This window comes from Paralichthys olivaceus, chromosome 2, assembly GCF_024713975.1.
Source record: "Paralichthys olivaceus isolate ysfri-2021 chromosome 2, ASM2471397v2, whole genome shotgun sequence".
In the NCBI taxonomy this organism is placed as follows: Eukaryota; Metazoa; Chordata; class Actinopteri; order Pleuronectiformes; family Paralichthyidae; genus Paralichthys; species Paralichthys olivaceus.
This window is the reverse complement of record NC_091094.1, coordinates 24,335,824-24,348,923: the sequence shown is the minus strand read 5'-3', so window position 1 is coordinate 24,348,923 and position 13,100 is coordinate 24,335,824. Positions and strand designations below refer to the sequence as shown.

The window sequence follows — 13,100 nt, the reverse complement described above, 5'->3', positions numbered from 1 at the left end:
CAATGTGTGTAATTTGACGCAGCTTTAAGTGGTCTGTTGGGCATCGGTGGAAGTATGCGTTCTGATGAGTGCTACTCAAGTTGTATATGGATTGACATCAAATTTGCATTTACACTTCCACGGGTCCTGAGTGCATCTTGGGTGTGAAGTGTTTTCAGGACGATTAATCACAGTGAGAAAGGTTCATTTGAGACACAATCGACAATGACTCTCAGTAGAGGTAGTGCTGAGTCAATGTTTGTTCTCAGCATGTATTCAAGAAGAAATCAAGACAGACAAACATGTGCAGAGTTTATATCGCTATCTGAGGTAACACAACCTACTCATGAGACATCGCTCATGAGGCACAAGGAACTTCTTTCTTTCCTTACACCTCCAAAGAACACGTGGAAGGTGTTTAGCCTCTGACAAGGAGAATCCTAAACTAGATATCTGACCATAGCCTGCCTTGACATGAACCATTGAATCATCTTCAATGATTCAATCTTCAATCTAACATGTCACTAATGACAGATACAGCCATAGAGAGTGATGTATGTTGAACACATGGACATGAACAAGAAAAGAATGTGTGCAGGGGAAATCTGGGTAACACTTTAGTTTAGGGAACACAATATTAGTCATTAATACATAACTAATAAGGATATCTATTAGTGCTTAGTAAGGTTTTTATTAAGCATCTGCATACATGTATTAGGTCTTAATTGAACACATTATTATTTTTGCTTAACAACTGGTTTATTCTTGGTAAATCCTTAGAAGGCCACTAGTTGGCCATGATCGTTATTAGTATTTAGTATGGGTCAAAATAAAGAGGCTATAGACTCTTTATACACTGTCTTAATATACTACCAATTGAGACAGAGTAGCAACATATCGGGACAATGTATTAGGAGTCTACTTTGATCCATACTATATATCAGCAAATTAACCTCAAGACTAACTAGCTGCTTATTAAGGGTTTGTCAAAATTGTTGAATAAATACCTAATACATATGTAGAGATGCTTAATGCAGATCTTATTGATCATTAACACATACACTTATTACTCATGTATTAGTGGCAAACATTGTGTTCCCTAAACTAAAGTGTTACCGAAATCTGAATAACACGTGTGACAAGTGACGGCTCCTTGACGACCCTGAGCCGACAGAAAACTGTTCAGCCACAGAATTATACCAGATGAGTCACAGATTCATTCTGAGCCATTCAGTCTCATACAGTTCTTATATACAGTAGTTTATGATAGAAATGTGCAGATTACTGTATAAGCGAGTAATAGACCTTGTTTTATTTGATTTCATAACCTGATTTATATACAAGTACATGTAAATATATATGTATCAATGCTGTTTTCTTGAATACATTTTTAATGAAAGTAATTATGGGATTTTTTTTTTCAGGGGAGCCCAAGAAGCACTGACGCTAAAGGAGAGCTAATTAATGGTGAACTTTGAAGCACTGACACATCAAATTAATAATTTCTAGTCTTTTCATTTCATTTAAAACTGTTTCTTTCTTTTGATTGCAATAACGAAACAACGTTGATATCAATAGCAGAATCTTGATCACTTTTAATTGTGACATGTAACTCTAATTTATTTTGTACTTATTCTCTATTTGTGTATTTGTAGATTGGTGTCTGGATTGGTTACTTGTACTTTATTAGTCTTATGTTCTTTTTTTTTTATTTAAAGTGGACTGCCTTGGTAACTTCCACAAATTTTACATTTTTTATTTTATACTAATGTTCATTAATGTGCTCCGTCCCCATCAAATGAACGAATAGATGAATACAATAATGGTATATATTATGTAAATAACATTGAAGAGTCTTTTTTTATGAGATTTCACAGACAAACTTATCCTATTCAGCAACAACAATTTACAGTTTAGTTTTACCACCACAGAAGTTAGACCTTTAATCAAAAAACAGAAATTCTCGACCTAATTTACAGGCTGATATCAGTATTTTTAATTCTCTGTCAACACAGAAACCACAGAAGACAGGAACAGTCTGAAGAATATTCACTGATGCAGACAGTAGATGTTGGCTTCTTGACAACTTACAAATACAACTCATTTCAAAGCTTTCAGCTAGACATCCACTCCCTTTTGATTCTACAGATGTGTTAGACCAATGCTGGCATGTGAGCAATCTCATTTTCTACCAAAAGATGTACTAAGTATGCCAGGGGAGATCTTTAATGTCACAACCACTAGAAGCTGCGAAGAGATAAGAAGCACAAATCAAGCCCTAATTATCTTGACATTAAAATGCTATTTCATTTTTTTCACTTTGGATAGAGCAAATAATAAAACACTTTATAAACACTTACCAACAAATACCAAAATCTGTAATACTGAGGCGAAGGATATAAGAGAGTATTTCAGAGAGACAGAAAGCAAAAGTTTACATGGTTCTTACTGTGGAATATGAGTTGCCCTCTGGCAACATTTCGTCCTCTGCTGTTTTCGGCTACGCACTCATACACACCAGCATCCTCTGGGCGAAAATATGGAATTTCCAGAACCCCACCGGCGTGATTGATTTTAATCTTGCCAGGGAGTGGATTTCCATCAGCTCTTCTCCATGAGATGGAAGGCACGGGGCTGCAGAGGTCACACACACAAAAAGGTCACGCTGGCCACATGCTCCTACTCACGCTGACCAGAAGGACCGCTGCCATGTTTGTCAGTCTGTTTGTTGCAATAGAGGATGTCTGGCCTCTTCACAAGTTACACAATGCAATTTGAGGGGTAGAGCTGCAGTGTGCTAATGTTTCTGACACTTACTTTCCTAAGGCAAAGCACTCCAGCTTCACAGAGGATCCTTTGGAGACATGCAGGGTGTCAGGAAACTGAACCTCCATCTTTGGCTCGTATTCACCCATCACTACTGCATGAGGGATTAAAGCAAATCAAATCGCTCAAAACACAACACATGGGCATGCAGTTTCCTGTAATTCATATAGGATCTGGGAGCCAAGGTGCAGATGACACTGGCAGAAAGCGAGTGTTGACGGCGTATACAACAAGCGTTTGGCTTAGCGGATGGATGAGTCTGGATTACATATCTGTCTCAGCTGAAATGTGAAGTGGTACACATAAATGGTCCTGATGAGGTTTAGTACGTGTGGCAATCTCTTCACTGTGTGTGTGTGTGTGTGCCTGACTTCATTTCTGGTTATGTAAATATGTGCCTTCATGCAGACAGAGAGGGTTTCTCGCATGCATAGCCCTCTATAGTTCAGAGGCTCTGGGATGGTGCAAAAGCCTTGCTCGTAAGCAAAAGCAAAAACAGTGTCACGCTCAAGACAAGCGATTTATCTCCCAGGCTCGCCCTCCCTCCGACAGTGTGTGTCAGTTCAGTGCGCAAGATAACCAGGAGGCAGCAGAGGCGAACTGAGGATGCTTACCGTCCCTCCTCACCACCACAGGGGTTGGGGAGCTGAGCACTGTCGCATTGGTCATCATGTTTCTCACCGCGCACGTGTAGTTCCCAGCGTCCGAGGCCTCGACTTTGGCTATGTACAAGTTGCCCGTCCTCTGAGAGACAAAACGGCGAGCGTCTTGCTGCAGGAAGCTGCGTTGTCCGTTGAAAACCCATGAATATTTGATCTCTGAACAAACAAATAAAGAATAGGCCGTGAATTTTGGATATTGAGACATAAAAGAGATATAAACGTGTACTTCCAGTACAGCAAGACCTGTAACACATATAGAGGAAATATACTATTACATATCGAAATTCCATTCCCCTGCCAGAAATATAGATATAAGATGACTTCAAAGGATGAGGCAGGTGATATTCTATATTTTCCTTTTTCTAAATAAATCCCATGGAAAAAAGACAAGACAACTGTTTAATTGATCCAATAAAATACTGCCGTGTGTTGCTAAGTCTGGCTAATGTAAGGCTCAGCAAAATAGCATTCTGACCTATACAAAGCAATAAAAATTGCCATCGGGACAAAGGATCAGTTAATGAAAAATATAAACACTTATGAGCACCCCTGCCTCAAAAGGTGCTGGTACTTGCCACCAAAACATCTCCAACCTGCTGAGGCATGGACTCTGAGAGACCTCTGAAAGTGCCCCAAGGCATCAAGGCAGCATATCCGTTTAAGTCCTTTAAGTCACAAGCTGGAGCTGCGATGGATCAGACGTGTACCAGATCATCCCTCATCATCACGTCTCCAGTCCACAGCTTGTCCCTCCTCAGACGAGAAGGTTGGTCAGTTTAGAGATGCTCAAACGAAGACGTCTGGCCGTAAAGATTCAGTCTTGATATCTGACTATTTCTACCACAGCCAACACATTGACTGCTGTTCAAATTACACACTTAATGTTTGGTTTTAATTTTATTTCATTCACAACATCAATACGTTTTTAACAGAACATTGTAGGAGTCCTTCCCATGGGACAAGTAGTTACTGAGAGGGTTCTAGAGTTCCTTCAGGTCGTTGCAGAGGTTGTTTAGAAGATTTAGGTGGCCAGTGAAGAGGTTCTTTGGATGATTTTGGGGGTTTGGTATTCCAAGGAGAAGTTTTTAGTGGTCCTTCAGGAGGTTATGGCGGTCTTTGAGAAAGAAGAAGAGGAGTTCCAGGGGTACTCTGGGAGTTTCTAGAAGCTCTTTGGAGGTACTAAAGGTCATTGAAAATGTTCTACATGTAGTTTTAGAAGTTTCACTGGTTAATGACACAACTCAGGGGGGTGTTGGAAGGTTGTAGTGGCCAATAAGGAAGTTCTATTAGTCCTCTAGGATTTTCTAAGGGTCTTGTCGAGGGTGTGAGAGGCGCTTTAATAGGCCCTTAGGCACATAAGGGTCCTATGTGGTTACGCATGCGGTGATGAGGTAGATAGCCTTCTCAAGACAATCAGCAAAACACCAGATCATGGAATATCTTTGCAATTATGCTTTTAATCCTTCCAATTAAGTCAAATATCCTTAAAGAATTTGTGACAAAAAGTAACCAACAAATTTCTAAAATCAAAAAATCTGTTTTTTCAAGTTCCATCTTTAACAGGACTGAACTGGTTGGAGCCTGAGTGCCACAGACAGGGTACTGAAGTCTGTGCAAGTCTGGACGTATTGAGAGATGGACTGAGGTCAAGTTCATACAGACAATGGCGCTGTGAGGCATAATGCAGTCAGCTCACTCTTTTGAATTGGACTGCTGTGTGTGCAGACACAGGGGCTCTGGCAAAAGAATGCAGGGTCATCCTGTCTAGAAGTGGAACCTGGCTCAACTATTGCAGCATCACAATGCAACATGTTCTTCAAGCAATCAATAGACTAATGTGGATTGTAGACAAAATCATTTACCTGTTTTTTATATTTTATCTTAACAATAACTCTAGTACTGTAACATCCTGTCTCTGAGTATAATGAAATAAGTGATGTGTTATCTAACACGATTTCTGAGACACAATACTATTGCTTATAACTGCCTTCTGTATTCCATGTTTCAAAGGTAACTGAAGCCACATGTCTTTGAATGCAGGTCTGTTTTCAGTCTGAACACCCGCTTTGACATCGCTAATGGCTTATGATGTTTTAATATAGGGGGCAAAGATGAAATTCACAAAAGATACTTGCTAACATGCAAGGTCAAAAGGTTGCTTATTATTCACTATTTGCTTGCATTAGTGTCTTCTACTATTTGCTTTTTATGTTTTTACAGGAAACATTTGTTTTGTAATGTCTCAAACTCTTGTCAACTTAACAAGAAGGATTTGTGTCAGTGTATAAGTGTAAAACACGCACACACACACACACACACACAGAGTGAGAGATGTCTGCAGGGATTGTAGAATGAACTTGAATGATAGTGCAGTCCTCTTGTATCCGACAATCTGCAGTCAGCCCTTTTGACTGGGCAGACGTCAAAAAGTCACAGTCACTTCCTGGAGGGAAAACACTGAATTAAAATCATTACAGGGAAAGTCAAGGCAGCTACTGACAGACCTTTCATGATTAGGGACTATCAGAGACTGGATGTGTTAAAGAGCTCCAGTCTCACAGCAACAGAGGACTTGCAGGCACATAATCTTGTGTCCTCTGACAGTTTAATTCTCAGCTCGGCTCCTTTTAGACTACTTACCTATTGATTGCTCAAAGATGCGTCAGATGATTCCTCTTTTAATAAGGTGCATCACTATATTACTTAAGTGGTGCATCGACAAGCATTAAAGAAGCTTTGACATAATTCAAACCTCATGGCGACAAAAAAAAAACCCCACACAAATCTTCACCGCTTTTCAATTTTAACATACCTCAAGCTACCATTGACATGTTGAGCAAATCCCATCAAATGTGTGACTATGCTCTGTTTAAGAGGAAAAATAAAGAGATGGAGGCTTTGAGAGGGGGGTGGAGGGAAGGCTGGAGGGCAAATTGCTAAAGTGTGGAATCCCACGTGGCCACGGGATTCAGCTGGAAACAGAGAGCGGAGAGAAGGCTGGTGTGCTGGCGTGAAATTGTGCTGGTAGGCACCGAATGGCTGCAGGAGTGCGGACCACTTTGAGGGCCTGCTAATCAGCAGCACACAGACACATGAGCCGACTCACAGCTGTGCCACAGGATAAATGCTCCCCCAGTCACAGCAGCCACCAGCAGCCTTTATTACACACAGATAACCTGCACACACCGAGGAGGGGAAAAAAAAAAAAAACGACAGTCGGGGAAGTGGAGCACTGGAGACTTTATAGATGACAGCGTGGTCACAGATCATATGGCCGAGAAAAGTGAGCTCAAGGTTAAGAAGTGTGAGGCAATGAACTATAGGTGTGAAGGAATGGGTCTGAGCAGGTATGGAGCGGTGGATGATCATAAAAAGTTCCCTGTCTGACAGATAAAGAGGAGTGAGTGGAAAACAGAGTTGGAGAAAGAAGAGCAGCAGAAATTGAAGGTGGGAAGGCAGAAAAACAAAAGAGACACAGCAGTGGTACATGGATATAATAAGCAGAAGAGTGAGTAACCGTGGAGATTGCTGAGGTAAGCAGGAGCATGAGACTCCAGCAGAAGAGTAAGGACAGAGTGCTGTACCTCCATAATGGGGTGGAGGGCCGCAGAGCAGAACCACAGCTTGACCCTCTCTCACTGACACCGTGTTCCTGGACTTCCTGCTGAAGTTCTGCAGAACTGTTGAGTATGAAATAAAAAAAAAAATTCAACTTTTCAGGGTTTGACAGCTGTAATAACTTTTACCTAGAGGTGACATCCAGGGAAGGACATTTCATTCTGCAGGATATTTCCTGTCTGTTCACATCACTGACAAGTCAAAGCCAAGATTCCCCCTGTTAATATCACAACGTGCACATGAGATCAGGCGGATTGAGCTTAAGCGATTACTTCCACCTTTAATTAAATGCTGCTGTGCTGTGTTTGAGGAACAAAAAGAGGCAGTTGAGAGATATTTCAGTCAAATGTCTTTGAAATACCAGCCAAGTCTCAGGAGGGATCAGGCAAATATCAGCATTGGTCAAAGCTCAACTCACTTTGATTAAAACTGCTCCCAAAATCAACACATACAGAACAATCCTCATTCCTTCAGTGTTCCACTGGTGCCTCAGACGTGAATGAAGAGGTAACATCTCTCAGATATGTTGGTTTCCCCAAAACTTGTGTTAGGTCTCCACCTTACAATGTTAAGTGCCTCGAGATAATGTATGTTGAAATTTGGAGCCATACAAATTAAACTGAATCAAGTTGATATAGCAGATAATCAGTCGGAAAAATTCATTTAGAAATTCCATAAATCTGATAATTTGCAGTGAGAGCCATGGGAATCTCTGTGAGGCCACTTGTTGGTATTTTATTTTGCTCATTGGCACTAAATTTGTAAAATGTTGTTAAAAAAGGTAGAAAAGCAACGTACACGTTTGAATTACACATGTGACCTATTCAGGTTATAAATTCATGGGAAAAAGGTTAGAGCTAACAGTTGTGGAGATACTTCACATCCTGGCTACTATACCATTCCTAGCATGGATTCAGTAATTCAGAGTAATGGTACGTTCACACAAAATGTGGAGCAAATTTTTCGTGCAGTTATATTACATGCAGATAGATGCACATGCTGTGCACCGCAGAAATTGCATAATTCACTTAATTCCCTGACCTAGCTTGAGTTCAAATATTTTGAGTACTGTTTTGCACGATGTTGCAAAAAACCTTCAGAAGATAGGAACATTCCCAGAGCTTTGTATTCCTATATTTTTATAAGTTACCGACCATTTCATTTAAATCCTCAATCAACCAGCTGATAAAGTATATGACTGTCCATAGGAGTAAATTCTGATGCATCATATTACAACAAATCCAACGAAAAAGGCACAACTTTATGTCTGTCACAATATAAAGAAAATCTGTATAATATCGACTCACATGCAAACTGGACTTTTGCCTCCCTGCTGACAATGGTCCCAAATGTGTTGGTGGCGATGCACTGATACACGCCTCCATGGTTGATCACGTGAGGGTTATTGATCAACAGGTTTCCCTCGACTAGGCTGTAGTTTGGATCGGATTCTGTGTTTATTTCTCTGTTGTCCACCTTCCAACTGTGGATGCAGAAAAGTAAGAATCATTTGTAAGTGAAACAGAAAAGATCCCACAAGAACATGTGGTTAAACATTTAACTGCCTTCTTTATGATTCACAAATGACTTCGATACGGCAAATACAGTAACACATCTCGTGAACAGACACAGCTCAGTATTGCTCTGCACCACACATCTGCAGACGCCTCACTCTAGTCTCACCATAGACAGTCAGTACAATTACCTGTAATGAGGAGGTGGGTTTCCTTTTGCTTTGCAATTAATAAACACGTGCTTATCATCCGTGCTCAGTGGGAAGACACTGTCACTGGGCTCCTGGGTGAAGACAGGACCGTGGCGTGTATTCTCTGTGTTGAAAAAAGACAAAACACATTAGCTTTACAAGGTGCAGAGCCAGTGACACTAAATTAATGAAAAAAATTTGATAACTAAGCACTCAGGAAAACTGTATATATACTCTACACCTATATAATTAACTGCCAATGTGGCTCTTTGAGTAGATTCTGAAATTAATCAACCCTCTCTTGTACATGTCACAAGGCAGATATTGCAACAGTGATGAGAGAGCAATCATCTAAAGATAACCCTGTAACATATCCGCCCAATGGTATATTCTATATGCAGCGTTCGCATATGAGTCATGAAGTTGTCTTTTACTTTTCTGCCCTCATTCAGTCAGAGCACTTACATGTACCGTCATTTTAAAAGTGCAGTTATCCAGATGAATACACAATTGACAATAACTTTACTGTTACACTGGAAGAAAAATTGAATCCTCATTGATGGATTGTTGAATTTTCTAAACCCAACATTACATTTTTTACACACTTTTTATTTTCACACAATATTAATTAAATATAGATTTTTTTTCTTTCACAATTTATCAAGATATATACAAAAAAAAAAAATATATATATATATATACATATATACACCAAACAATTTTCTGTCTCCAGGTGACTTTTTAATGTAGCTGACTCGTTTTGGACGTGATGTCAAGAACAAATTTAATTAAATGAAAGCCTTGTGGGTTCTACGCTTGTACCAACCAGTCAACCTGCAGCTTACATGTCTGTCCAGACTCATATTACAAATGCATGTAACACTTAAATTAAGCTATCTAATGTATTTTTTTCTTTCGGCCAAAAATGGGACCTTTAATCACCTCATCTAAGTGAATGTTTTCACCAGTTTCTCAGAAGGTTCCTGTGAGACGTTATTTAGGTATCATGTTCATGAGAGTGGGATAAACAGACAAGCTAAAAACATTATTCCTCCAGACAATAAGGGGGAGGGTTATGTCAAGGGTATTTAGAGGTATTGGTAAGTACATGAGCTGGTTAATTGCCTTATGCTTTATTTCATTAGGATCTTAACAGAAGTCGGATAACTTGGTTAGGGTGTTTACACGAGCATTGCAATAATCAGAGTATTGCCTTACTCTGGTTTTAATGTCATTATTAGAGGAGCCAGTAAAGCTGTTGTCTATATACAGGTTTGGGCATGTGTAAGTGTGTGTCTGCTCCGTGGAGCCTGTTGTTCCGGTTAGCGCAAGCCACACTATCAATACACAGGAGTAATTAAACAATGCTGCACTAATTACTCCTGTGAAATCTAGCATTTTTTCGATAGATAGCACACACACACACACACACACACACACACACACTGGTGACCTCCCTCCCTTCGTCTGGCACCACGTGTCACAAACCAGGCTGTGGCTTTTAAAAACTGCTCATTTCTCTTTTTGTGCACTTGAGAGGATGGAACACTCTTTTTTTTTCATACACATCTCTAACCTTGACTAGGACAAAGACTGCTTCCCTCCCTTATCATCATCATCATCATCATCATCATCATCCTAATGAGAGTGGGAGTCTTTGCCTCAGGTAAGGGCCTTGCTTTCCCAGCCTCTGAGGGGAGGGGGCCAATTCATTTCTACCTCGGTTGCAGTGTCCTTTAAATTAAACAAATTAATGAACCTTTAATAGCCGGGCTATTTCACCTGGGAAATGATCGGGGGGTTTGTGCGTACACTAGCCTATAAACACATCAACTGGACTGACCACTGACGCACACACACACACACACAAATTACACTTAATTAGTTTCATGGGAACACATACAAATGCGAGCTCAATAGCGGGCATATGTACGTACAAGACAGCATGCAGTGCCATGCACATTACCCTTCATCGTCTTCTCTGTGTTAGCAGGCTGCAGAGATATACCTCAGTGAAACTGCTGACTTGAAATGAGATGCTAAATCAATGGAAATGAAATCATAAATAACAATACAATAGACCCCACTCCATATGCTAATATAAATGTACATGCATTTTTGTCATGACTTGAGTTCCGTACACAGAATATCCGTCAAAATGCGACTTCCAATGTTGATCTCACTCAGTTATCAGATCCTAAATCCAGACATAACCTGTAAAGCGTAAGCACTTAGCAAGATTTTAACTCCTTAGCTGTAGCTCACACAGGTATTCACGGACTAAATAAATAAATATTATTCTGCTTCCCTCTCATTCCATGGATCTATGTTTCTGAGAGCGGAGCAAAGAATAAATTAGGGTTGAGAAAAGAGTTACATTTCATGTAAGCAGCAGCAGTTGGACATAAAGCAAGGAAATTACATAATAAAACAGGGAGGCATAAAAAAGAGAAGATAGAGGGTGAATTCTTTCCCACACAATAGCTTCTCTTTAGATGTAAATCCAACAGTGATTCACGTTTATCAGAGGTGCTGCACTGAGACGAGAACTTGACAATTGAGCTGAAAATGTGTCATAACAGTTAATCTCTTGACACCAGGCAGTTTCACTTTACCTTGTCACAACTTCATCCTGTGAAATAACAAAATCTAGAGCACTAAATTCTGACTCTACGGTGACTCCAATTCTGAAGCTACTGCTTTCATTAGACCACGATGGTCGAGATGTCTCACAACGCGTATTAACGGAAAACACGAACACACAAAAGACACAACACAACCGCAAAAGTCACAACAGATCTGCCAAAGCCACACAACAGAAACACAACCAAATTGGAAGTGAGCGACGACGAGCAGAGGGATGTAATGTGGTTAAGTCATGGAAGTATGAATCAAGTGAACCTTGTGAAAACAAAGATTCTTTAGGCCTCAAAAATGGACATAGCTGGAAAAGGGCTTGACTGGGATTTTGCAAACGACGGCTCACTCGAACACAGAGAGTAACTCTGTTTGTTTCATTGACAGCATCTCATTTCACTCACTTCCATTGTGATTGTGTTACCATTGTGTGGCTTTTTGTAGTTGTGTTGCAGCATTTGCCAACGAATTAAACCGCTATGATTGCAATATTAATATTACTACTATCATTTCATTTCATATGAAATCATATCATAGACATGCATGAGAAATAAGCGACCCAGCCCCCCCTGGGAGATGTATGCATATCAGGTGTGTCATGAAAGGCGACTTGACTCGTCTTCTCACCAGCCAGGCACTCTTTGAGTGACAGAAGGATTAACAGTTCCCATGGCAACAACATCTTCATTTTCCAAGGTCAAAGATTCTCCTTCTTCCCATCCAGTTGCCAGAGAGTGGAGAATATTTTCCTGCTTTCTTCTCCCTGTGGGGGAAAAAGGGGAGAGCAAATGAGAGCAGTGAAGATGAGGAGATACAAAATAAAAAAACAGGCTGAAAGTTGTGGAAAATCGGTGAACCATTAATAATTCATTCAACCGAAATAAGCAGAGCCAAGATACAATGCCGAAGAGCCAGCTAGCAGCTGATACTGAGGAGCTGATATTTAGTGTATACATACTGCTGCCACGCTATCTCCCAGGAGCAAGTCAAGGAAAAAAGAGCAGAGGCTCACAGCAGCAACAGATGAGTAGAACATCCTGCCAGTGGTAATGCTAAGCTTCCTTAAAACTGTTGGTTCAACATATTTACTCTATAGCAAAATGTGTGATGTGTTAAGTGTAAGTTATTTAGCTACAGCATCGCAGGGAATGCCAATGAATAAACACACACATCGAACTGAATTTTTTTTTTAAACATTCAAAGTCCTGCAGTCAGCACATTGTCCATGGATCATGACGCCTGGATTTACTGACATTGATTCCAAAAGTGTACTGTGTGCAGGTATACTCTGCTTTGACTTCATCTGAAGACGGGGCTGCTCATTAAACGCTACCTGGGAGGTAATTAAGGAGTTTGTGGGAGTTCCAAATTGTGTACTGAAAATTATTGTCGAGTGATTCATGGCTTGACATTGATTAACAGCAACGATTAACAGTGCCGTATCCAGATCCGTTCACTTTGTCCAGCTCACATTAAATACTCTCAACAAACAACAAAAAAAAGAAGACAGAAGTAGAATCAAAGAAAATGGTAACCATCCATGCTGGCTGCTCAGTTGCTGCTACCTGACCAGTTTGGAACAGACATGTGCAATTATATATGGATTGACACAATAACACAAGTGCTTTTGTTCCTCATTTCCTGAATATCAGTCAAAAAAGGTTTGACAAGTG

The 13,100-nt window shown here is 40.2% G+C and overlaps 1 protein-coding gene across 3 annotated transcripts in view; it reads right to left on the bottom strand.

Moving 5' to 3' along the window:
* Window positions 1–13,100, bottom strand: part of LOC109629046 (contactin-4) — a 108,688-nt gene that overhangs the window by 36,836 nt on the left and 58,752 nt on the right. For all 3 annotated transcript variants that reach the window (XM_069512888.1, XM_069512884.1, XM_020086526.2), the window contains 7 exons: window positions 12,055–12,190; window positions 8,791–8,914; window positions 8,393–8,568; window positions 7,052–7,147; window positions 3,420–3,623; window positions 2,797–2,899; window positions 2,429–2,613 (listed from right to left, as the gene is read on the bottom strand). In XM_069512888.1, coding sequence (XP_069368989.1) covers window positions 2,429–2,613; window positions 2,797–2,899; window positions 3,420–3,623; window positions 7,052–7,147; window positions 8,393–8,568; window positions 8,791–8,914; window positions 12,055–12,115 — 949 coding nt within the window. In that variant the 5' untranslated portion in view covers window positions 12,116–12,190. The remainder of the gene's footprint in view (window positions 1–2,428; window positions 2,614–2,796; window positions 2,900–3,419; window positions 3,624–7,051; window positions 7,148–8,392; window positions 8,569–8,790; window positions 8,915–12,054; window positions 12,191–13,100) is intronic.